This window comes from Macaca nemestrina, chromosome 5, assembly GCF_043159975.1.
Source record: "Macaca nemestrina isolate mMacNem1 chromosome 5, mMacNem.hap1, whole genome shotgun sequence".
Classification (NCBI taxonomy): Eukaryota; Metazoa; Chordata; class Mammalia; order Primates; family Cercopithecidae; genus Macaca; species Macaca nemestrina.
The window spans coordinates 43413480-43436238 of NC_092129.1; the positions used below are offsets into that span (position 1 = coordinate 43413480).

A 22759-nucleotide genomic window follows, 5' to 3' on the forward strand; every position below is an offset into this window, starting at 1 on the left:
CTTACCTCCCCCAAAAAACCTCATTCAGAGAAAGCCCTCCCTCTTTCCTCTTCTTTCTGCCTTCCATGAGTCCTGGAGATGCAGGAGATGCAGCAGGCAACTCGTGACTCTGAGGAGAAACCCATGTGACAAAGACACAAACTCTGGATCTAAAATGCTTAAGCATTGGTCCTTGATGAAAGGAATGGCTTCTTCTGGTATCTTTACAAAGAAGTATCTTTGGCACTGTGTTTCTAATGTCACCCAAGGCTTCTGATAATTTGCTTATAAAACTTTTCTGAAAACTTATGAGTTTCTTTTACAAAGTTATAGAACAGCTCAATAAAATGTGAATTACAAATGCATTAACTCCAGTTTTATAAAATCTGGTTTTTCAACAGAACAAAATCTGTGTGGATTTTTCAGTGCCTCAGTATGGGAACCTTCCTAAGATGTTGTTTAGGCTGTAAATCATGCAACCTTCTCAGAGCAATGCATTTGTGTGATTGCCCAATTATGCATGAATACAGTCAGCATGGAAATCCACTTCAAACTGCAGAAGATCAGCAGCTATGAGTTGAAATGTGCATGTGTATTTGATGGGGTGGAGGATAGTGAGGACAGATTACAGCAATAATATGTCAGGTTTAAATCTTCTATAAATGAGATTGGATTACTGCAGCTGATAAAAATGGAAATGAGTAATTAAAACACGGTGTGTAAGGAAACATAAGTTTTCTTTGTGGTTGTCCTCGTAGGATAATTTGTGGTGTTGAGAACCTGCCTCAAGTTTCTTAATAATGTTTTCCTTGCTCGCTAATTAGGATGTACTATTGATGTGATCCAAAAAAGCATTCAGCTTCAAAAGAAGCTGCCAAAAAAGGGAAGCCTAAGTATATCAAAGGCTGGAGATGGAATGTCAATTTTATTTAGGGGTCAACTGCAAACGCGAATCCTCATTGTGCCTGTGTCTATCACCTCATTACACATTAGCAACTTTCATTTCTCCCTTCTCATTCATATGTGGATTTATTATCTAGATCACAGCTTCCATTTCCCCATAATATTCTAGATGCTCTTAAGTCTCAGTAACAAGATCAATGAAAGTGTGGTGCTAATTTTTCCCCATAGATAACGTATCATTAGGAATGCTTTCGCCTGCAACAACAACAAAAAAAACCCTGCATTGGGGTAAACAGACATTTTTTTCTTCGTGGAACAGAACGTCCAGTCTGCAGTCAGTCCATCCATCCAGGATTAGTGCAGCTGCTCAATGTCATTCAGGACCTGGCCCCTCCTTTTTAGAAGATCCACAGTTCCTGGAAGGCTGTCAGCCCTAAAGCCAATGCTTTTTCTTTTAAATAGAATGATCAAACATGAAAACATTTATATTTCATTTCTCATAGATTTACCTTTTATTACACTTGTTAACACAGCAAAGAGAGGGAAGCAACTGATTCACCTTGTCTATATGAAACACTTCAATTTGTGGGAAGTTGGGTGCTTCTACAATATCCCTGAACTATTTGAAAAATGAACTAAATATAGGTAAGAAAAAAGAGTCTGTAAATAATTTCAATGAGAAAACAACTGCCAAAAAAAGTTTTAAGATATAAATATAAGATTTAATATTTTAAAATATTAAAAGAAAAAAAACTCCTGAACATATGTTCTTAGTTTACGGAAGAATAAAATAATAAAACTAATGATGAGGAAATTGTAAAACTATCTTGGCAGAAACCTTTTGCTATCTACAGCCATCTCCTAAAAGTGAAGTCTCTAGCTGCCATTGAGTTCCATTATGGTCCATAAATGAGGCTATAGGAGTCTCTCTAACTCTCCACCTCCTCCCCTGCCCTCAGCTTTACTGAGGTATAACTGACAAATAAAAATTGTATATATTTAAGGTGTACGACACGATTTGATATACATTCTGAGATGATTCTCTTAACAAATTTCATACATTATCATGTATAGTTACCAGGCTGTATGTTAGATCCCCCAGAATGTATTCCTCCTGCAGAACTGAAACTGTATACCCTTTGACCAACATCTCCCATTTCTCCCACCTCCCACTCCAGCCCCTGGTAACACCATTGTACTCTCTGTAGAAGTTCAACTTTTTTAAAATTCCACTTATAAGTGATATCATGCAGTATTCGACTCTATGTCTAGCTGACTTCACTTTGCATAACATCCTCTCTAGCCTCATCCATACTGTAGCAAATAGTTGGCTTTCCTTATTTTTGAGGCTGGATAATATTCCATTGTAAATAAACACCACATTTTCTTTATTCATGCATCCACTGAAAGACACAGGTTGCTCCCATACCTTGGTATTGCAAATAATGCTGTAATGAACATGGGAGTGCAGGTATCTCTTTGATGTGGTGATTTTCTTCATTTCCTTTGGATATATAACCAGTAGTGGGATTGCTGGGTCCATAAATGAGACCATCCAAATTCTTCTAATTTTAAATTGAGATTAAAGGATTTGTAAATAACTTAACAAAATCCACCCTGATGACCAAAGGAATTTCTTGGAGCTAGTAGGAAGAAGAAGGACTTTTCTTACGTTTTGTTTCTTTTACATTTATAGTTGTACCCCTGTTTCCCCCATACCTATTATGTCTACAGCCTGGTAAAGTGACCTGTACTCACACCAAGACAGGGCTGGACACCAACCAAACACTGACATACACTGACAAAGGGCAAGGGAATAAGGAAGTTACTATGCATAACATGCCTGAGATGTGGACTATAATTCTTTTTTTTTTTTTTCTTTTTTTGAGACAGAGTCTTGCTCTGTCACCCAGGCTGGAGTGTAGTGGCACAATCTTGGCTCACTACAATCTCCATGTCCCGGGTTCAAGTGATTCTCCTTGCCTCAGCCTCCTGAGTCGCTGGAATTACAGGCACCTACCACCATATCCGGCTAATTTTTGTATTTTTAGTAAAGACGGGGTTTCACCATGTTGGCCAGGCTGGTCTCGAGCTCCTGACCTCAGGTGATCCGCCCGCCTCAGCCTCCCCAAAGCGCTGGGATTACAGGTGTGAGCCATGGCACCCAGCCTAGACTGTAATTCTTAATGTTTGTAAAAATCACCCTCACACTCCTCTTGGCTACTACTGAACATATTTTAAATTTTAAGATATTTCTGAGTGTCAGCTGTGAAGGAGAATTAATATTTCTCCACAACCAAAGAACAGCCAAGAAAACACTGGGCACCGCCTGCCAAGTTACGCATCTGGGGTTAAAAGAATGATGCTCTAACACCTAATAATTGACTCTTTGGGGATGGAAGAGCACAGGAATTATAAAAATACCCAGTGGTAAAAATACTTCCTGACGTTTTGCTTATTACACTAATTGAATATAATCTAAGTCTAGCAACTAACATAATGAGCTAATTAAGAGTTATTTTTCCTACCACATCTTTTTTTTTTTTTTTTTTTTTTTAGATGGAGTCTCGTTCTGTCATCCAGGCTGGAGTACAGTAAAGCAATCTCAGCTCACTGCAACCTCTGCCTCCCGGGTTCAAGCAAATCTCACTTCAGTCTCCTGAGTAATTGGGATTACAGGCATGCACCACCACGACTGACTAATTTTTGTATTTTTTGGTAGAGATGGGGTTTCACCATGTTGGCCAGGCTGGTCTCAAACTCCTGACCTCAAATGATCTATCTGCCTTGGCCTCGCAACATACTGGGATTACAGGCGTGAGCCATTCCTACAACATCTTTTCTAAAACACCTGCATGATGTCCTTTCTTCAAAACATCTCACATTCCTCTTACTCCGTGGCTGATTCAAAACACTGCATCTCTGAAGACTCATGAGCTCCAGTGGCTTAGCCTAGCAGTTTTAACTCTAGCTAGCAGGAGGAAATACACCTACATAGTTCCTTTTCTGCAGTAGCATACCCAGTATCAGCTCTGTGCTTTTAAATCCTTTATTCATCTTGTATACTTCCTCTACTTAATTGAGCTGCATTGGAACATCTAAGGCGTCAGTGATCTATAACTCGAATCTAAGGTTGACATGTGTCTCAGTACTTCTACTTGAATACTTAAGGAATCAAACTCAGACTTGATTAAACAGAACCATTCATATAGTAAAAGTACTCCTCCCTTGAAATCTGGGAGAGAAAAATATAGACCTCGACCAAAGACACAGAAAGCAATATTTATTCCATCCCCTATACCTCCTTAATTTAACAGCAGTAAAGAGAAAGAAGAAATACCACCACCATGGCTGAGGCAGAAGAATGGTGTGAACCTGGGAGGCGGAGCTTGCAGTGAGCCAAGATCGCGCCACTGCACTCCAGCCAGGACAATGGAGCAAGACTCCATTTCAAAAAAAAGAAAAAAGAAATACCACCACCAGGCTGGGCGTGGTGGCTCACACTTATAATCCCAGCATTTTGGGAGGCCCAGGCAGGTGGATTACTTGAGCCCAGGGGTTTGAGACCAGTCTAGGCAACATGGTGAAACCCTGTCTCTACAAAAAAAATACAAAAATTGGCCGGGCACAGTGGCTCACGCCTGTAATCCCAGCACTTTGGGAGGCCGAGGCTGGTGGACCATGAGGTCAGGAGTTTGAGACCAGCCTGGTCAACATGGTGAAATCCCATCTCTACTAAAAATACAAAAATTAGCTGGGCGTGGTGGTGCACACCTGTAGTCCCAGCTGGGACTGGGGCTAGTCCTTTGGTCTTACATACCATATTATGGCTTCTTTAAAGAAGATTCATACACGATTTGATATACATTCTGAGATGATTACCACAATCAAGCTAATTAACATATCCAACACCTCCCATAGTTACTTTTTTTGTGTATGTGTGTGGTGGAAATACTTCAGATATATTCTCTTAACAAACTTCACACATTATCATGTATAGTTACCAGGCTGTATGTTAGATCCCCCAGAATGTATTCCTCCTGCAGAATTGAAACTGTATACCCTTTGACTAACATCTCCTATTTCTCCCACCTCCCACTCCAGTCCCTGGTAACACCATTGTACTCTCTGTAGAAGTTCAACTTTTAAAAAATTAGCCAAGTAAGGTGGTGGGTGCCTGTGATTCCAGCTACTCGGGAGGCTGAGGCAAGAGAATCACTTGAACCCAGGAGGTGGAGGTTGCAGTGAGCCGAGATCATGCCATTCCACTCTAGCCCATGCGACAGTGCAAGCTTCCATCTCAAAAAAAAAAAAAAAAAAGATAAGCTGGGCATGGTGGCCCACACACGTAGTCCCAGGTACTCAGGAGGCTGAGGTGAGAGGATCACTTGAGCCCAGGAAGTCGAGGCTACAGTGAGCCATGATTGTGCCACTGCCCTCCAGACTAAGCGACAGAGTGAGACCTTGTCTCAAATAAAAAAATAAAGGAAGAAAGAAACACCACAACTAATTATGTTAAAGCATGTCTTCATTAAATAGAGAATGAAGTAAATCTAAGTAGGAAAAAGATTCTTCAGTAATTTCAGCTTGGGACAGGCAGGTGGCTCATGCCTGTTATCCCAGCACTTTGAGAGGGTAAGGTGGCAAGACTGCTTGATTGAGTCCAATAATTCGAGACCAGCTTGGGTAACAAAGCAAGACTCTGTCTCTACAAAAAATTAGAAAATAATTAGCCAGAAGTGGTGGCACACACCTGTAGCCTCAGCTACTTGAGAGGCTGAGGTAGAAGGATCACTTGAACCCAGAAGTTTGAGGCTGCAGTGATATGATTGCACCACTGCACTACAGCCTGGACAACAAATGGAGACCCATCTCTAAAAAATAATTATAGCAATAATAACTTCAGTTAGAAACAAATTCTAGAATAAGCTTTTTTTCAGAAAAAAAAAATCTTAGAATAATCCTTTGCCCTAGTTATCTTTATAAACAAACAAACAAACAAAAAAGAATAAGCACCATAGCTTTCACAGATTCCTTTCTGATCTAAAAGATTCCTGGATTATTATTAAATAATATTACAAGTATAGTTTAACCATAATCCATGAGAAAAATCCAATGAACCTATATAATATTACTCTTTTAACATTTCTTCTCAGAGGCACATTAAGGTACAAACTAAAAGGTTAGGATCCTGGTCCTTGGGAAGCCATTATTTTTGATAGTTGTATTATTTGGTTTAGTTTGCAATTGTATGGCAATAAATATAACAGGATTGAATGTACCATACTATATCCCCCAAAGGCTGGGACTGGGGCTAGTCCTTTGGTCTTGCATACCGTATTATGGCTCCTTTAAAGAAGATTCATAGCCATTTAACTTGCCTCCTCCTATGTTTTCCATTTCAAACAAACAAGTGAGTCATTCACAAATGCTGCAAGACTGGCTACTCATATTTTGGATGCTTGAGTATTTTGTTCAAACATGCACGGATATATGATGACTATTAATTTATCCCGGTAAATTCACGAATAGGCTTGACAGGTTGAACAAGATCTGACACAGAATATTCAAGACTTAGGGGAAAAAACCTGTCTCAGAAGAAAAAAAAAATCAGTCATGTACCTATACCTGTTATAAGAACACACTTCAACTCTCATACACTACTGGAATTGATGTATATTGGTAAAACATTTCTGGAGGCCACTTACGTAACAAATAGCAAAAATCCTCTTTAAAAAAAAATGGTTACCTGTGACCCAGGAACTCTACTTTTAACAATCTATTTTCAGGAAATAATAGCCAAGTACACAAAGCTACATGTGCAAATATGTTCACCAAACTCATAGCAAAAAAAAAAAAAAAAAGAAATATTAAATGTCTAATAATCAGATATTTGTCAAATAATATGTATTTCCCTGCAGTGGAACACGATGCAGGTATTAAAAATAATGTATAGTTAATAACAGCAAAAGATGTTACGACATTTACTTGAAAAAAGCAAGTAACAAAACAGCATATATGGTATGCTATCACTGTATATGTCTGTGTATGTTAAAAATTCTAGGCCAGGTATGGTGGCTCACACCTGTAATCCCAGCACTTTGGGAGGCCGAGGCAGGCAGATCACCTGAGATCGGGAGTTCGAGACCAGCCTGATCAACATGGAGAAACACCATCTCTACTAAAAATACAACCAGGCCTGGTGGCGCATGCCTGTAATCCCAGCTATGTGGGAGGCTGAGGCAGGAGAATCGCTCCAACCTGGGAGGCAGAGGTTGTGGTGAACCGAGATCACGCCACTGCACTCCAGCCTGGGCAACAAGAGCAAAACTCCGTTTAAAAAAAAAAAAAATTCTAGGCCAGGCATGGTGACTCACGCCTGCAATCTCAGCACTGTGGAAGGCTGAGGCGAGTGGATCACCTGAGATCAGAAGTTCGAGACCAGCCTGGTCAACATGGTGAAACCCCATCTCTACTAAAAAATACAAAAATTAGCCAGGCGTGGTGGTGCGTGCCTGCAGTTCCAGCTACTCAGGAGGCCAAGGCAGGAGAATTGCTTGAATCTGGGAGGCGGAGGTTGCAGTGAGCCGAGATTGCACCACTGCACTCCAGCCTGGGTGACAGAGCAAGACTCCGTCTCAAAGAAAAAAAGAATTCTAGGAAAATCTACACAAAAAATTTTCATAAGTAACCATCAGCAATGAGGTTACAAGCATTTATTTGTCCTTCTTGATACTTCTGTGTTTTCCTGAAAATGTCTCTGAAATATTTTAAAGTCTGACTTTATCTAGCCATCACTGGGCAAAGTCAAGTCTGGATAAAGATTGACAATTTGAAAAACAAATGCGGATTAGATAATGGTCACTGTGGTGTTCCAGAGATCACCACAATACATTTCACACCTACATTCCCGGGGAAGATCCAGAAGATATTCACCGTGTGCTTGCCAACCTCTCCTGGCTTTTTAGTCACATTTACTTTATATTTTAATGTTTCTCCTTTTAATTTCTTTCCTAGAATCATACTTAAGAGTCAGATCAGAGCTAATCTTTCACTCAATAGACACACTGTGACAAATTCTTACATGCCAAGTAGGCTGGGTACCCAAGCTACACAAGCTAGTAGGAGCAGCTCCTAGTCTGCAAGAAGTTCACAGATTAGCTTTAGGGAAAAAGCACATATGCCAAGAATTACAATAATACAATGGCATAAGAAAGGTACACACAGAGCACTTACTGAGCAAAAGGAAAATCAGATAACTGCCTGGAGAGAGGAATTGTCTGTCAAAGGATTCAAAGAACCAGGGATGGAGCTAAATGCTAAAGAACAAGCTCAATAAATAGAAAACACAACTTTGACTCTAGCTATGTGAAAATCTGTATTAGTCAAGGTCTTCCGGGGAAACAGAACCAATATGACACAAATTAACAGATAGATATAGGCAAACATATAGATCAATCTATAGCTCTACCTTTATCTACTGATCAGCCTGGAAAAAAAAAGATTTATTTTTAAAATTGGCTCATGCAATCGTAGGAGCTGGCTAATCTGAAATCTGCAAAGCAGGCCAGCAGGCTGGAGCCCCAGGAAAGAGTTGATGTTGTCACTCCAGTCAGAAGGCAGTCTGGAGACAGAATTTCTCCCTGGGGTCAGGGTGTGGGGAAAGTTAGCTTTTTATCTTAAGACAGTCAATTGATTGGATGAGGCCCACCCAGCTTTACTCAAAGTCTACTGATTTAAATGTTAATCACAACCGGAAAAAAAAACTTGCTTCAAGGCAACATCTAATCTGATGTTTGACCAAACATCTGGGCGCTATAGCCTAGCAAGCAGACACATCATATTAACCATCACCTAAGCCAAGTCAGAAAAGTGAAGTAAGAAACAGATGCAATAAAATTAGGAGTTATTTTGTCTATTTTCCATCTTCCCTTCTTTCACCCAAATTCAGCATTAATTTCTCAGTTTTTATTTCTATTTCTAGTAACACTTGGCTTATATGCTATGTCATAACACAGATCAACTTACCTTTCCAATAACTCTGATTCCAATTCTTTGCCATTTTTCACTTCTGTGGCTCAATCATCTTCAACCACACAGACTAAACTCAAAATCTGTTTCAAAATATTCATACTGCCAACATCCTGCTGAATATCCCCTGGAAGCTTAACATCTGTGAGTCTAAAAGCTAACAAAATTGTCGGGCAAAACCAGTTCCTTCTTCCCGACTTTACAACTTCTATGGTCAGCCTCATCTTCACAGAGGCCACCTACTCTCCAGGCCTGCTCAGCACCTTTGATTCAGCCTGTCCTTTGCACTTTACCAGCAATGCCCATCACACTGCCTGACTCACAGTGCTGCTCGGCAAGTTGACTGGATGGATGGATGAATGAATGAATGAATGTTGAACACAACAGCTTGTCAACTGTGGTAAATTCTATTCCAAATTATTAATACTAATTCCCTTTTTTCCATTATTACTACACAAACATAAGCCAGACCACTTTCACCATATCATGATTTAACTTCTGTCTCAGTTTTCTATTGCATCCTAGATATTACTACCACTTAATCTTTCTAATTAGAGCTATCATCCTATCACCCCTCTAATTAAAATTAAAAAAAAAACAACAAAAAAAACCCTTTATTTTCCCACTGATTTAACTACAAGCTTTACTCCCTAATGGTTAAGTTTCTCCCCAGTTTAAGCCCCAGGCTCTCTCTGTAGTTAACCCCACTATTCAGTCATACACTGTGTCTACCGAGAATAAAATTATCCATAAGACAATGCTAGCTCTTGAGGTGCTCAATCCATAAGAACACACACAGTAAAGAAAGAACTGGACAGGCGCAGTGGCTCACACCTGTAATCCCACCACTTTGGGAGGCCCAGGCGGGCCTATCACCTGAGGTTGAGAGTTTGAGACCAGCCTGACCAACATGGAGAAACCCTGTCTCTACTAAAAATATAAAATTAGCCAGGTGTGGTGGTGCATGCCTGTAATCCCAGCTACTTGGGAGGCTGAGGCAGGAAAATCACTTGAACCCCGGAGGTGGAGGTTGCAGTGAACCGAGATCGTGCCATTGTACTCCAGCCTAGACAATAAGAGCGAAACTCCATCTCAAAAACAAAAAAAAAAAAAAAAAAAAGCCAGGTGCGGTGGCTCACGCCTGTAATCCCAGCACTTTGCGAGGCCGAGGCGGGCAGATCATGAGGTCAAAGATCGAGACCATCCTGGCTAACATGGTGAAACCCCATCTTTACTAAAAATACAAAAAATTAGCCAGGCGTCATGGCGGGTGTCTGTAGTCTCAGCTACTCGGGAGCCTGAGGCAGAAGTGAACTTGGGAGGTGGAGCTTGCAGTGAGCCGAGATTGCATCACTGCACTCCAGCCTGGAGACAGAGCAAGACTCCATCTCAAAAAAAAAAAAAGACGTGACAAATCTGTATGAACAGACATGGAAAACTGTGAGATATATTGTTAAAAGAAAAAACACTCAAGTCACAATTTATATATAATGTGATCCCAGTCGTTTTTTTAAAGAAAGGAATGTATATATGTATATTGACACAATACACAGGAGGGGAACAATAACACAGAATGTGGGGATGGACAGTCAAATGTTGACGATGACTTGCTCTGAAGAGAGGCGTGCAGGGTGTAAATTCTGTAATGCTGAAATCTTTTCCATGGGAATTTAATCATACCACTAATAAGAGTACAAACTAAAAATATAAATGTATTCACGGATTGCAGATTCGATTTTTTAAAAATCCAACAATGTTTTTAGCAACACCAACTATACTGAATTAAACACATACTCTCTCAAGTGACTATTATGAAAAGAATGTTTTCACTGACATGTATAGAATTTTTGTCAGTTTTTTGCAATGTCTGATTACATCTTTCCACTTGCAACCATTAGCGTTCCAGAGCTGTGTTCCACCAGATAATTTGGGGCCCTCAATACCACCTGCTGTCAATATGTCTAAAATATGGCAATTCCTTAGCAAAAGCAAAGAACTACATTTGCAACCCCAGCTGCAGCTCTAAATGTAGAAAGAGGCAAGAGGAGTCCCATTTCTAACTTTAATTAATAGAACAAGCATAACAAGAAAAACCAAAGTAAATTTTTAAAATTCTTAAAAGATAACCTGAAGTCACAGAAAATTTCAACACTAAGAACTGCTTTCTGGTCTACACCAAAATCTTGGATTTTTATATATTATACCATAATCTGAGACAATGCAAAAATCCTGTCAGTGAAACTGCTTGCTGTTGAGCTGTATATAAAAAATTAGGGAGGATAGCATAACCATCACTCAGCATAACATAATTTCTCTAGAAAAGACTGACTAGAAATGCATATACTTGAGACATTATTCTAAAGAGGGAAAGAAAAGAAGGAAAGAATGTTAATGTTTGTTCAACCACAATGTTTTCAGTTCTAGAATTTCATTCACTCACCAAATTCCAAGTAAATCAAAATGCAAAACAGCTAACAAAAAGAATTTCAGACTCTTTAATTGCCGCTCAAGGAATGTATATTTTGCTCGTTATCTTCTCTTCTTTCATGTCCTTTCCATTTTCTCACTAACATTAATGTAAACAGGGAAATATCAAATGAAGTGCTGATAATTAGAAAATATTCTTGATTTTCAAATGCTTCTGTTATGTACCAACCACTAACAGCGATTACATCTGAGGGTTAGGGCTATGAAAAAAGTTCATTACTTTCTTCATAGCTCTATAATTTTATACAGTTCTACAATTTTAACAGTTAATATCTAACTTTCTTTGAAATCAGAAAAAAATATTCTAACATTTTTGTTTTTGACTGTGTGGTATACTTAGGACCACTCAGAAGGAATTCATTTTAGTGGACATACACCCCACAGGTTAAACCAGCACGGGCAGCCCCTCCAGGAACACGGGGACCTGGAGACAGAGTGAGAGATCTTGTTAGAAAATAAATTGTGGCTGGGCACAGTGGCTCACATCTGTAATCCCAGCACTTTGGGAGGCCGAGGTGGGTTGATCACCTGAGGTCTCTACTGAAAATACAAAATACCCCGTGTCTCTACTAAAAATACAAAATTAGCCAAGCATGGTGGCTCATGCCTGTAATCCCAGCTACTAGGGAGGCTAAGGCAGGAGAATCGCTTGAACCTGGGAGGCGGAGGTTGCAGTGAGCCGAGATCGTGCCATTGCACTCCAACCTGGCCAACAAGAGCAAAACTCCATCTCAAAAAAAGAAAAGAAAAGAAAAGAAAAGAAATTGTTTTGCTAACTAGCCTGATTTCATCATTTCACCATATATACATGTATCAAAACATCACGTTGCACCCCATAAACATAAGCAATTATTATCTGTCAATTAGAAATGAAATAAACTTTTTTAAAAGGAAAGAAAAAAAATTTAAAAACAAGATTTTTTTTCTTTTTTTTGAGACAGTGTCTTGCTCTGTAGCCAGGCTGGAGTGCAGTGGCACAATCTCAGCTCACTGCAACCTCCGCCTCCCGGGTTCAAGCCATTCTCCTGCCTCAGTCTCCTGCGTAGCTGTCACTACAGGCATGTGTCACCACACCCAGCTAATTTTTGTATTTTTAGTAGAGACAGGGTTTCACCATGTTGGTCAGAATGGTCTCAATCTCCTGACCTCGTGATCCGCCCACCTCAGCCTCCCAAAGTGCTGGTATTACAGGCGTGAGCCGCCGCACCCAGCCCTAAAAACAGGAAGAATTTTTCATTGGTTGGATCACGATGGAGGAAGCAAGGGAAATTGGCCTCATGACCAATTGCATTTACTTAGCAAATGAAGTCACCATCTCAGAGTAAAACATTCCACACTTAAGCTGACCCTTAAGTTCTGGTCTGTTGGCTAACAGCATGGTGGCATCCTTCACAGAACAGGGTAGGCGAGGAAAGCAGGGGGAAAGGTATTCTGCTTGAGAAGACAGGAAAACACACACATAAAAGTGTCCTGGAGTTCTAGCAAAGGGGGCGAAATGAACACAGATGTCAAATCTAGACCCCTCTCAAAGCCCCACTGAAACCGCAGCAAAGAGATTGTTTTAAGAAGATGAAGGGAATGGGGGAAGAGGTGACAAGAAAATTTTTGGAAAGTGGAGAACAAAAGGTTGAGCCATAACAGACTGGTGACTTGATGAAGACAATCCTAAACCAACTCGGGAGGAAAGCTAAGAACCTATGCCATTTATACTGCCAACTTCCCACAAGTGCAGGTATTGGCGGTAACAAGGACTTCTGGAAGGAGAGGTGAATTGATTTTCTTGGGGAAGAAGGAACAGCTAAAATAAGAATTGGTTGAAAATTGTTAAGCAGTTTGAACCCTACATCTCCTGACCACATTCCTAGCCACCAGTGGCCACCCTTCCCATCCTGGCAGGAAACTGGATATTAATTCTCAGAAAGGGTTAAAACAGGTTTCTTGCTTTTTTTTTTTTTTTTTTTTTTTTTTTTTTTTTTTTTGAGACGGAGTCCCGCTCTGTGGCCCAGGCTGGAGTGCAATTGCGCGATCTCAGCTCACTGCAAGCTCCGCCTCCCGGGTTTACGCCATTCTCCTGCCTCAGCCTCCCGAGTAGCTGGGGCTACAGGCGCCCCCGCCACCTCTCCCGGCTAGTTTTTTTGTATTTTTTAGTAGAGACAGGGTTTCACCGTGTTAGCCAGGATGGTCTCGATCACCTGACCTCGTGATCCACCGGTCTCGGCCTCCCAAAGTGCTGGGATTACAGGTTTGAGCCACCGCGCCCAGCCTAAAACAGGTTTCTGCTCTGAGAATACAAAGCACAGTTGAGAACCTACCAAACATAGAGGAATTAAGTAAAAAGATGTATTCTGAATGCTGAGACCCAGGCTTCTTTCTACACAGCTCCTGGAAAGCTGACAGCTGGGCCTTACCAGCCAGCTAAGAGAGTAGAGGGGTCTTCTTTGGAAAAACTGAGCAGCCTACGATGACCTAAATAAAGTTACTGACAGGCCAGGCGCGGTGGCTCACACCTGTAATCCCAGCGCTTCGGGAGGCCAAGTTGGGTGGATCACCTGAGGTCAGGAGTTCGAGACCAGCCTGGCTGATATGGTCAAACCCTGTCTCTACTAAAAATACAAAATTTAGCCGGGCATGGTAGCATGTGCCTGTAATCCCAGCTACTTGGGAGGCTGAGGCAGGAGAATTGCTTGAACCCAGGAGGCGGAGGTTGCAGTGCGCTGAAATGGTAGCATGTGCCACTGCACTCCAGCCTGGGTGACAGAGCAAGACTCCATCTCAAAAAATAAAATAAAAATAAAATCAATCAATCAATCAATAGTTATTGACAGGTCCCCTTCCCCACAACACTCCCACCCAGCCAACAAGCCCCCTTCAAACACTCAGACCTTCCAAGCAGCCTTTGAGTCCCCCACCCTCTTACATGAATAGAGACAGCCAGAGACTACTAGACACACCTTTAAATCATTCAAATGGAAAAGAGATCCAAACAGAAAAAAAACAACTTGCAGCAAACACCATAGAAGGTTAAAAAAAAAAAAAAAAAAAAAAACTTTAAAAACTCAATAGTCTCAGAGATAAGAGACAGTATATCAATAAACTAAAAGCAGGATGTTATATAAAAGAATACCTAGAACAACAACAACAAACAAGCTCCCGCAAATGAAAAACCTGATAGCAGAAATGAAAAGCTCAGTAGAAGGACTGGAAAAGAAAGAGTAAGAAATGGACAAGATAGGCCAAGCACAGTGGTTCAATGCCTGTAATCCCAGCACCCTGGGAGGCTGAGGAGGGAGGATTGCTGAGGCCAGGAGTTCAAGATGAGCAACATAGTGAGACTCCTACCTCTACAAAAAATGTTTTAAAAATTAGCCAGGCATGGTGGTGCATGTCTGGAGTCCCAGATACTCTAGGGAGGCTGAGGCAGGAGCATCACTTGAGGCCAGGAGTTTGAGGCTGCAGTGTGCTATGAACACGCCACTACACTCCAGCCTGAGTGACAAAGCAAGATTCTGTCTCTAAAAAAATAAAAATAAAAATAGGCTGGGCGTGGTGGCTCATGCCTGTAATCCCAGCACTTTGGGAGGCTGAGGTGGGCAGATCACTTGAGGTCAGGAGTTCAAGACCAGCCTGGTCAACATGGTGAAACCCCTACTAAAAATACAAAAATTAGCCGGGCATGATGACTTGCACCTGTAATCCCAGCTACTTGGGAGGCTGAGGCAGAGGAGAACTGCTTGAACCCAGGAGGTGGAGGTTGCAGCGAGCCGAGATTGCACCACCACACTCCAGCCTGGGTGACAGAGCAAGGCTCAAAAAAATAAATAAATAAAAATAAATATCAATGCCTTTGCTATATAGACAAAAACCAAATTTAAAAAAAAAGAAAGAAAAGAAATGGCCCAGAAAGTAAAACTAAAAGACAATGAGACGGAAAAGCATAAAGAAAAGAAAGTTTAAGGATCAATCCAGCAGATCTAACATTTGAAAATACAAAGAAAGAAAAATAATTAGAAATTAAGAATTAAATTTAAAAAATTTTCAGCACTAAAGGAAACGAGCTTCTAGATTCAAAGAACTCATCAAGTACCCAACAAGTATTAATTAAAACACACACATCTCAAGGGACATTACTGTGAAATTTCCAAACACTGGGATTAAAAAACTGATCACATAAGCGTTTATCAAGGAAAAGAAAGTTACACACAAATGATCAGGAATCAGAACATCTCAAGCTTCTCAATACCAACACTGGAAACTAAAAGGTTAAAGAAGTTAAAGTAACAATGTCTTCAAAATAGAAAGGGTAAGGGATTTTTAATCTAGAACCTCTTAGCCAGTAAAACTATCCATTAAATGAGAGAAGAGACATGCACAAAATATGCATCAACTTAATGCTTCTTAGAAGATATCAGAGGGTTGGGCACAATATAATACCTGTAATCCCAGCACTTTGGGAGGCCCAGGCAGGAAGACTGCTTGAGTTCACGAGTTTGAGACCAGCCTGGCCAACATGGTGAAACCCCATCTCTACTAAAAAAACACAAAAATTAGCCGGGTGTGGTGGCACATGCCTGTAATCCCAGCTACTCAGGAGGCTGAGGCAGAAGAATCACTTGAACCAAAGAGGGGGAGGCTGCAGTGAGCCGAGATCGCGCCACTGCACTCCAGCCTGGGAGACAGAGCAAGACTATCTCATAGATAGATAGATAGATAGATAGATAGATAGATAGATAGATAGATAGATAATGTTTCTAGATTATTTCTATTATATCTCTTCTCCATTAGCTCAAATATCAAGAAAAAACGAATAATCAACTGGAATTCCTGTAACTTGGAATCCAGTAACTTAATTGGAATTTCACTGTAAAAACTGTATGATATTTTCTAATCATGCTAAATATTCATTTTTAGCTATTCATATATTTTCAATGAGAGTCTGAGGAATTTGCAAAGCGATATTTGGTGGGCGGGGGGGAGGGGGTGGTATTTAACCAGGAAAAAAAAAAAAAAGACTCTTCTTATTTTGTCCCACCCCATTAATATAAACACACATTTACGTAGCTAAGATTTAAGTGACTAGAACAGTATCCCAGATTCAGCCTTTTTTATTTCTTCTATTTGTTCATTTTTACAGCTACAAAAAAAAAAAAAAAAAGTCAAGTTTCATTTCTGGTAACAGAGATAGGGAAGCCCAATTCCATACAACACAATCATTGCACAATTCTAAAGGCTCTCATTGAATTTTTTTCAAGTTTAAGTTAAAAAACAGAAGTTCATTTTCACTTTGGAAATCGAACTTGAAAGAAAAATGTGACTTCTCATTATTTAATTCTTTCCAAGAAACTCCTTCTGGAACATAAATTGTTAAGACATGGCCACTTGAGGAAAACATTTTCAAGTCATGTTTGACATGTGAAGCTACATGGCACTTGACAGGAATAATTTTTAACAAGCTCAAGTCTGTCTTTTCTTTACACAATTAACATGACTTAAAAACATGTACTTTACCAAAAGCTTGCAGGATTCTATAAACCATTCAGATCCTTTTACAAAGACTGAAGAGTGCGAGTGGTAAGGGCTTTTAATGGTTAGCGTGCTGTTTGTTAAAACACACATACACATGGCCGGGCACGGTGCCTCACGCCTATAATCCCAGCACTTTGGGAGGCCGAGGCGGGCAGATCACGAGGTCAGGAGATCGCCGCCATCCTGGCTAACACGGTGAAACCCTGTCTCTACTAAAAAAAATCTTTTAAAAATCAGCCGGGCGTGGTGGCAGGCACCTGTAGTCCCAGCTACTCAGGAGGCTGAGGCAGGAGAATGGCGTGAACCCAGGAGGCGGAGCTTGCAGTGAGTGGAGATCAAGCAGTCACTGCACTCAAGCCTGGGCGACTGAGCGAGACTCTGTCTCAAAAAAAAAAACACACACACACATACACACCACAATCTTTAAACAGAAATTAAAGGTAAATGCATTCCCTCATGAAGTTGAATGTTTTCTTGTATTTTATCAGTAAACGGGATTATAGATACAAAGCTATAGACTAAGGTATGGTATTCAAAGTAAGGATAAAACTACATATACATGAAGATAATCATTTCCAGCAATAGAGCTAAGTAAAAAACACAACAAAATTTTTTTTCAACTTTTAAAATATATCCTTTATTAGGTAAAAATTCTCCTTTTAATTTACTAAGAGTTTTTATAAGAAAAAGATGTTGAATTGTATTGAATGCTCTTTCTGCATCTGTTGATATAATTTTTTTTAAAATTTTAAAGGATGTAATTTGGTTTATTATTTTACTGTGTTTTTTCTTTTAAGTCCCAGGGTACATGTGCAGGATGTGCAGGTTTGTTACGTAGGTAAGCATGTGCCATGGTGGTATGCTGCACCTAACAACCCATTACCTAGGTCTTAAGCCCAGCATGCATTAGCTGTTTTTCCTAAGGCTCTCCCCTACCCCGCCCTCCCCTCACAGGCCTCAGTAAGTGTTGTTCCCCTCCCTGTGTCCATGTATTCCCATTGTTCAGCTTCCACTTATAAGTGAGAACATGCAGCATTTGGTTCTCTACTCCTGCACTGGTTTGCTGAGGATGATGGCTTCCAGCTTCATCCATGTCCCTGCAAAGGACATGATCTTGTTCCTTTTTATGGCTGTATAGTATTCCATGGTGTATACATGCCACATTTTCTTTATCCAGTCTATCACTGATGGGCATCTGGGTTGAATCCATGTCTTTGCTATTGTGAACAGTGCTGCAGTGAACATATGCGTGCATGTAGCTTTATAACAGAATGATTTATATTCCTTTGGCTGTATACCCAGTAATGGGATTGCTGGTTAAAGACTGATAAAACTTCTGGCCCTCATCCATTTAAAGTTCCCCAGCAGCTCGACAAGGTGGCACGCATCTGTGGTAGTCCCAGCTACTCCAGAGGCTTAGGTGAGAGGATGGCTTGAGCCCAGAAGTTCAAGGTTAAGTGAGCTATTGAGAACTATGATCCCGTCACTGTCCTCCAACCTAGGCCACCAGTCTCTTAAAAAAAAAAAATCCCCCAGGAAAAAATTAAAAGAGGCACTACAAGCAGCCCCCTATTTACAAACACTCAGATAGAAATGTACTGTATACAGCTGCCAATTGCCCGACAGTGGATCTGCAGGCTGTGGCTCCCCTTCTCTCTTCTGGCCTGTGGCTCACGTCTACAATGAATCCCCACCGCCAAGACTCTAGGGCCTCAAGTTCTCAGTCCCATAAGCCCAAGCACCCTAGAAACTACCCTAAAGCCATCTCCTGTTTCCAAAGCTTCACAGCCACATATCTTGCCACCATGATACCACAGGAACCCTCTTCACCCTCCAAAAGGCAAGTGGAGGCCTGACTCCAATCACTCATGTTAGACGAGGTCAGGGTCACACAGCTTAGGGAAGAGGGTGGGAGGAGTAAGAAAAATGTCATCTTGGTATCCTGATTGTCATCTATAATCCATTTTCCCACAGAAAATTCTTAATTTTTTTTTTTTTTTTTTGAGACAGAGTCTCACTCTGTTGCCCAGAGTGGAATGCAGTGGTGAGATCTCAGCTCACTGGAACCTCCGTCTCCTGGGTTCAAGTGATTCTCCTGCCTTAGCCTCCCAAGTAGCTGGGATTACAGGCACATATCAACACACCAGCTGATTTTTGTATTTTTAGTAGAGACGGGGTTTCGCCATGTTCGTCAGGCTGGTCTTGAACTCCTGACCTCAGGTGATTCACCTGCTTTGGCTTCCTGAAGTGCTGGGATTACAGGTGTGAGCCACCGCACCCAGCCTAAAATTCTTACATGATTACATCTCACTGCACTGTAGGTCTACATATCCACATTTGAGGTTGAACAGGCTTTTGGGGGTTGCCCCATGCCTGATCATGCTTTGGAAACATGGTTTTTAAGAGGAAATATATTACAAGTTCAAAATAACTTAAAAATTAACTTCTGTATCTCAACAGGCATCTAAATTAGAGATTACCTGCATATAATTAAACTAATTGGAACCCAACTAAGCAAAACTCTAACTTGATTTTACTGGATCTCGATTTGAAAAGAGGAAAATGACATCAAAATAAATTCACATCAGAGATGTAATCAAAACACCATTTTAGAGAACATGCTGAATAAATTTAATCCAATATTCTATACTTTCAGAATGGAATATCATGATATCAAAAAAAGATCCAAAAACCTCAAAATAACCCAATTAACAAATCTAACCATCAACTATCGAGAAAACTCAACCAGAACATAAGGACACTCACTAGGAAACTTTGTATTATTAAGATCCAGTTCTTTATTCTAACATTGACACTTAGGTTTTAAAATACACTCAGAAAAAAAAAGAAAAACTAGTCTAAAAAAATAGTAAGGTCCAATCCAAAATATTGGCTAATATTTATTGTTTATTATAGAACAAGCACTGTTCTATATCTCATTTTATCCACACAATTATCATCTCAAGTATTAATACAATGCCCATTTTAGAGAGGAAAAAAGTTAAGCAGAGAGGGTAATATATTCAAGGTCACACCACTAGTAAATTTTATCTCTTACATGCCATGCTCTACTGCTTCCACTTTTTTTTCTGTTTGGTAGTTTGTTTTTGGAAACAGAGTCTGGCTCTGTCACCCAAGCTGGAGTGCAGCGGCACAATCTCAGCTCACTACAACCTCCACCTCCCAGGTTCAAGTGATTCTCCTGCCTCAGCCTCCTGAGTAGCTGGGACTACACAACACGCCACTACACCAGGCTAATTTTTGTATTTTTAGTAGAGACGAGGTTTCACCATGTTGGCCAGGCTGGTCTCAAACTCCTGACTTCAGGTCATCCACCCGCCTCGGCCCCCCAAAGTGCTGGGATTACGGCGTGAGCCACTGCGCCTGACCATCTGCTGCCTTTTATCAAACTGTTTCAATTATGTTTGACCTCTTCAAATTACAGTGGAGTATACTGTACTAACAGCTAATTGATAGATAGATTACAGAATTAAGTAATAAATTATAAAGTTGAACTGGGTAAAGCAAAACAGGATTCCACTAAAAGTGAAAGAACACCAACTACTCAGTAAGTTTTGTGCTTGTAAATTTTCTCATGTTTATTCAAATGTTTTTATGTCCCATCCACAAGCAAAATTTCCTATGTCTGCCTCAAGTTTTCCTAGTTACATTTTTTAGGAGGCATTCTCTCTAAGATATCAAAATGAGGGTTTTATGTAATCAGTATTTAGAGAGCATAATCCTCTCTCCTCCAATTTTGTTTAAAAAGTATGTCCCTACCCTGTGATTGTGTTGAGTCACCTCCCAGCTCTCTGGATGCTGTTTAAAGTTCTAGGAAAAGGGAAATCAAGAGAGGCTGCCCCAAGCCCGAAGGCCCATGAACAAGCCAGTGGCCATGTTACTAATCTTTAAATAGTGAAGGCCTACTACCAAGTGTACCTCTAAAGGTACTTGTTCTCAAAGCAAGACTCACTGTTGCATGATAATGAAGTGTTAGTTCATAAGCCTTTAAAGTACTGTCCTGACCAGAGGCAAAAGAACCCTCTGGAAATTTAGTGTTGGCAGCTCCAATCACTGCCCCAAGCAGAGCCCACATGCTAAGGTGTCTACACAGATGCACTCCTCTGGCCCTGAGCCAGTGGATACTGCAAACGGTATTCTCAAACTGCTGTGTGCGTGAGAATCACCTGGAGGACTCTTCACACCACATCTGCAGGGCCCATCCACCGTGATTCTGATTTAGTAGGTCTGGGTGGGGCCAAGATTTTGCATTTCTAGCAAGTTCCCAGGAGATGCTTATGATGCTGGTCCTGAGGCCACATTTTGAGAACCACTGATGTAAGTTAAGGGGTATGGGTCACAATTCTCTTGGCTGGTGCCACCAGCAAGCACAACAGAATTAAAGGTACTTTCTATCAGTAAAGAGAGAGCAGACTATTGCAGAGCAGAGTAACAGCTAGCTAGTTCTCATCCCTGCTCTCATCCTCCACTCATTAGCAAGGAAAATTCAGGAATTTCCTTGAAATGCAGGCTTGAGGTGGCGTTTTACGGTGTCATACTATTTAAATATTGCAACTTTAGAGAAAGGGGAAAAAAGAAGAACATTTTTTCCCCCTAACATAACATAAATAAAAATAAGCCAGAAATTTCATTTGTTCCTATATCACCTATCTTCGGACACTGATCATGAATGTCTGGCAAAAGAGGCCAGAATGATAGGCAACACTAACAAAAAGACTTTGTATTTACAGCCTAGGTGACCTTTCATCAGTGCAGCTCAAAGAAGCAGAGAAACTTTCTGAATTATCTATAGATTCATAACAGCAGTGTCACATGGGCCATTAATTCACCTCCATGAGTCATGCCACTGGACTAGCAGCACAATGATTTAAAATAACCAGAATAAGACAGAAAATACCTATTAACCCCTAGCCAAACTCAGAAATTTTTCAAAATTAAAATGAATTTAAAAGTTCACAAAAATTAAAACATAAAATTATGCAGATGAAGTATTTAAACACATTACAGAGGCAGTATGAACTCATCTATACCATACTTCATCATTTCATCTCTATCACTGACCAGCCGTGTGACCTGAGGCAAATTACTTTGCCTATCTGTGCCACTGTTTCCTCATCAGTAAAATGGAGGGTTGGTAATGTCCTCTTATACAGTTTTGTGAGGATTAAATAAACTGGGCACATAGTAAGTATCCTGTAAGTATCCTACAAATGTTATCCTATAAGTGTTACTATAAATTATTAATAATATTATTAATCAGAACTTGCAAATGTGCAAAACAATGTGTTTAGATTATGTAAAAAGTACTAAAGGCACTTAAAGACATTTTTCCCACCCCATTTCACACCTTCATCGCCTGCTACCTCTATCACGAGTGAAAATTAGCCCAGAGTCCCCCAATTCTTCTATAAGCTATGTTTTTCAATTAAAACATTTAGAATAAGAGAAGCAGATCTAAGCTTAATCCTCATCTTTCCACAAGAAAAGACCCAAATTTGCAGGAAGAGATGCAACAGACCTTTGTTTTAAAATCGTGTCGAGCTAAATCTAAACAGACCCCATATGTTGCCAAAAGCAGGCACCCACCAAGGTGAGAAAAGTTGAGACAGATGTCAGACTGCCATTCTGGTGAAGGGGAAAGGGAAATCTCCACATGCTTTTTAAGAAGAAAAGAGAAACATAACTTCAAAGAAAAAAAAGCAACACAATAATTTATTAGTCCAATAGGCATGCTGCTCAACTAAAGAATCATAAGGAAGTAAGGAGACAACTATCTTTTTTGACTCAATCTGTTAGCTGTAGTGATACAGAGAAC

The 22759-nt window shown here is 40.4% G+C and overlaps 1 protein-coding gene across 3 annotated transcripts in view; it reads right to left on the reverse strand.

Annotated features, from left to right (window-relative positions):
• The window catches only part of LOC105465711 (NHS like 1), a 273877-nt gene that overhangs the window by 236513 nt on the left and 14605 nt on the right, over nt 1–22759 (reverse strand). Inside the window, exon 1 of one of the 3 annotated variants that reach the window (XM_011714287.3) lies at nt 6–1588. The exons of the other annotated variants lie outside the window; for them this stretch is intronic. Coding sequence (XP_011712589.1) covers nt 6–24 — 19 coding nt within the window. The 5' untranslated portion in view covers nt 25–1588. Of the gene's footprint in view, nt 1–5; nt 1589–22759 lie in introns of those variants that run through there. 3 annotated transcript variants of the gene reach the window in all.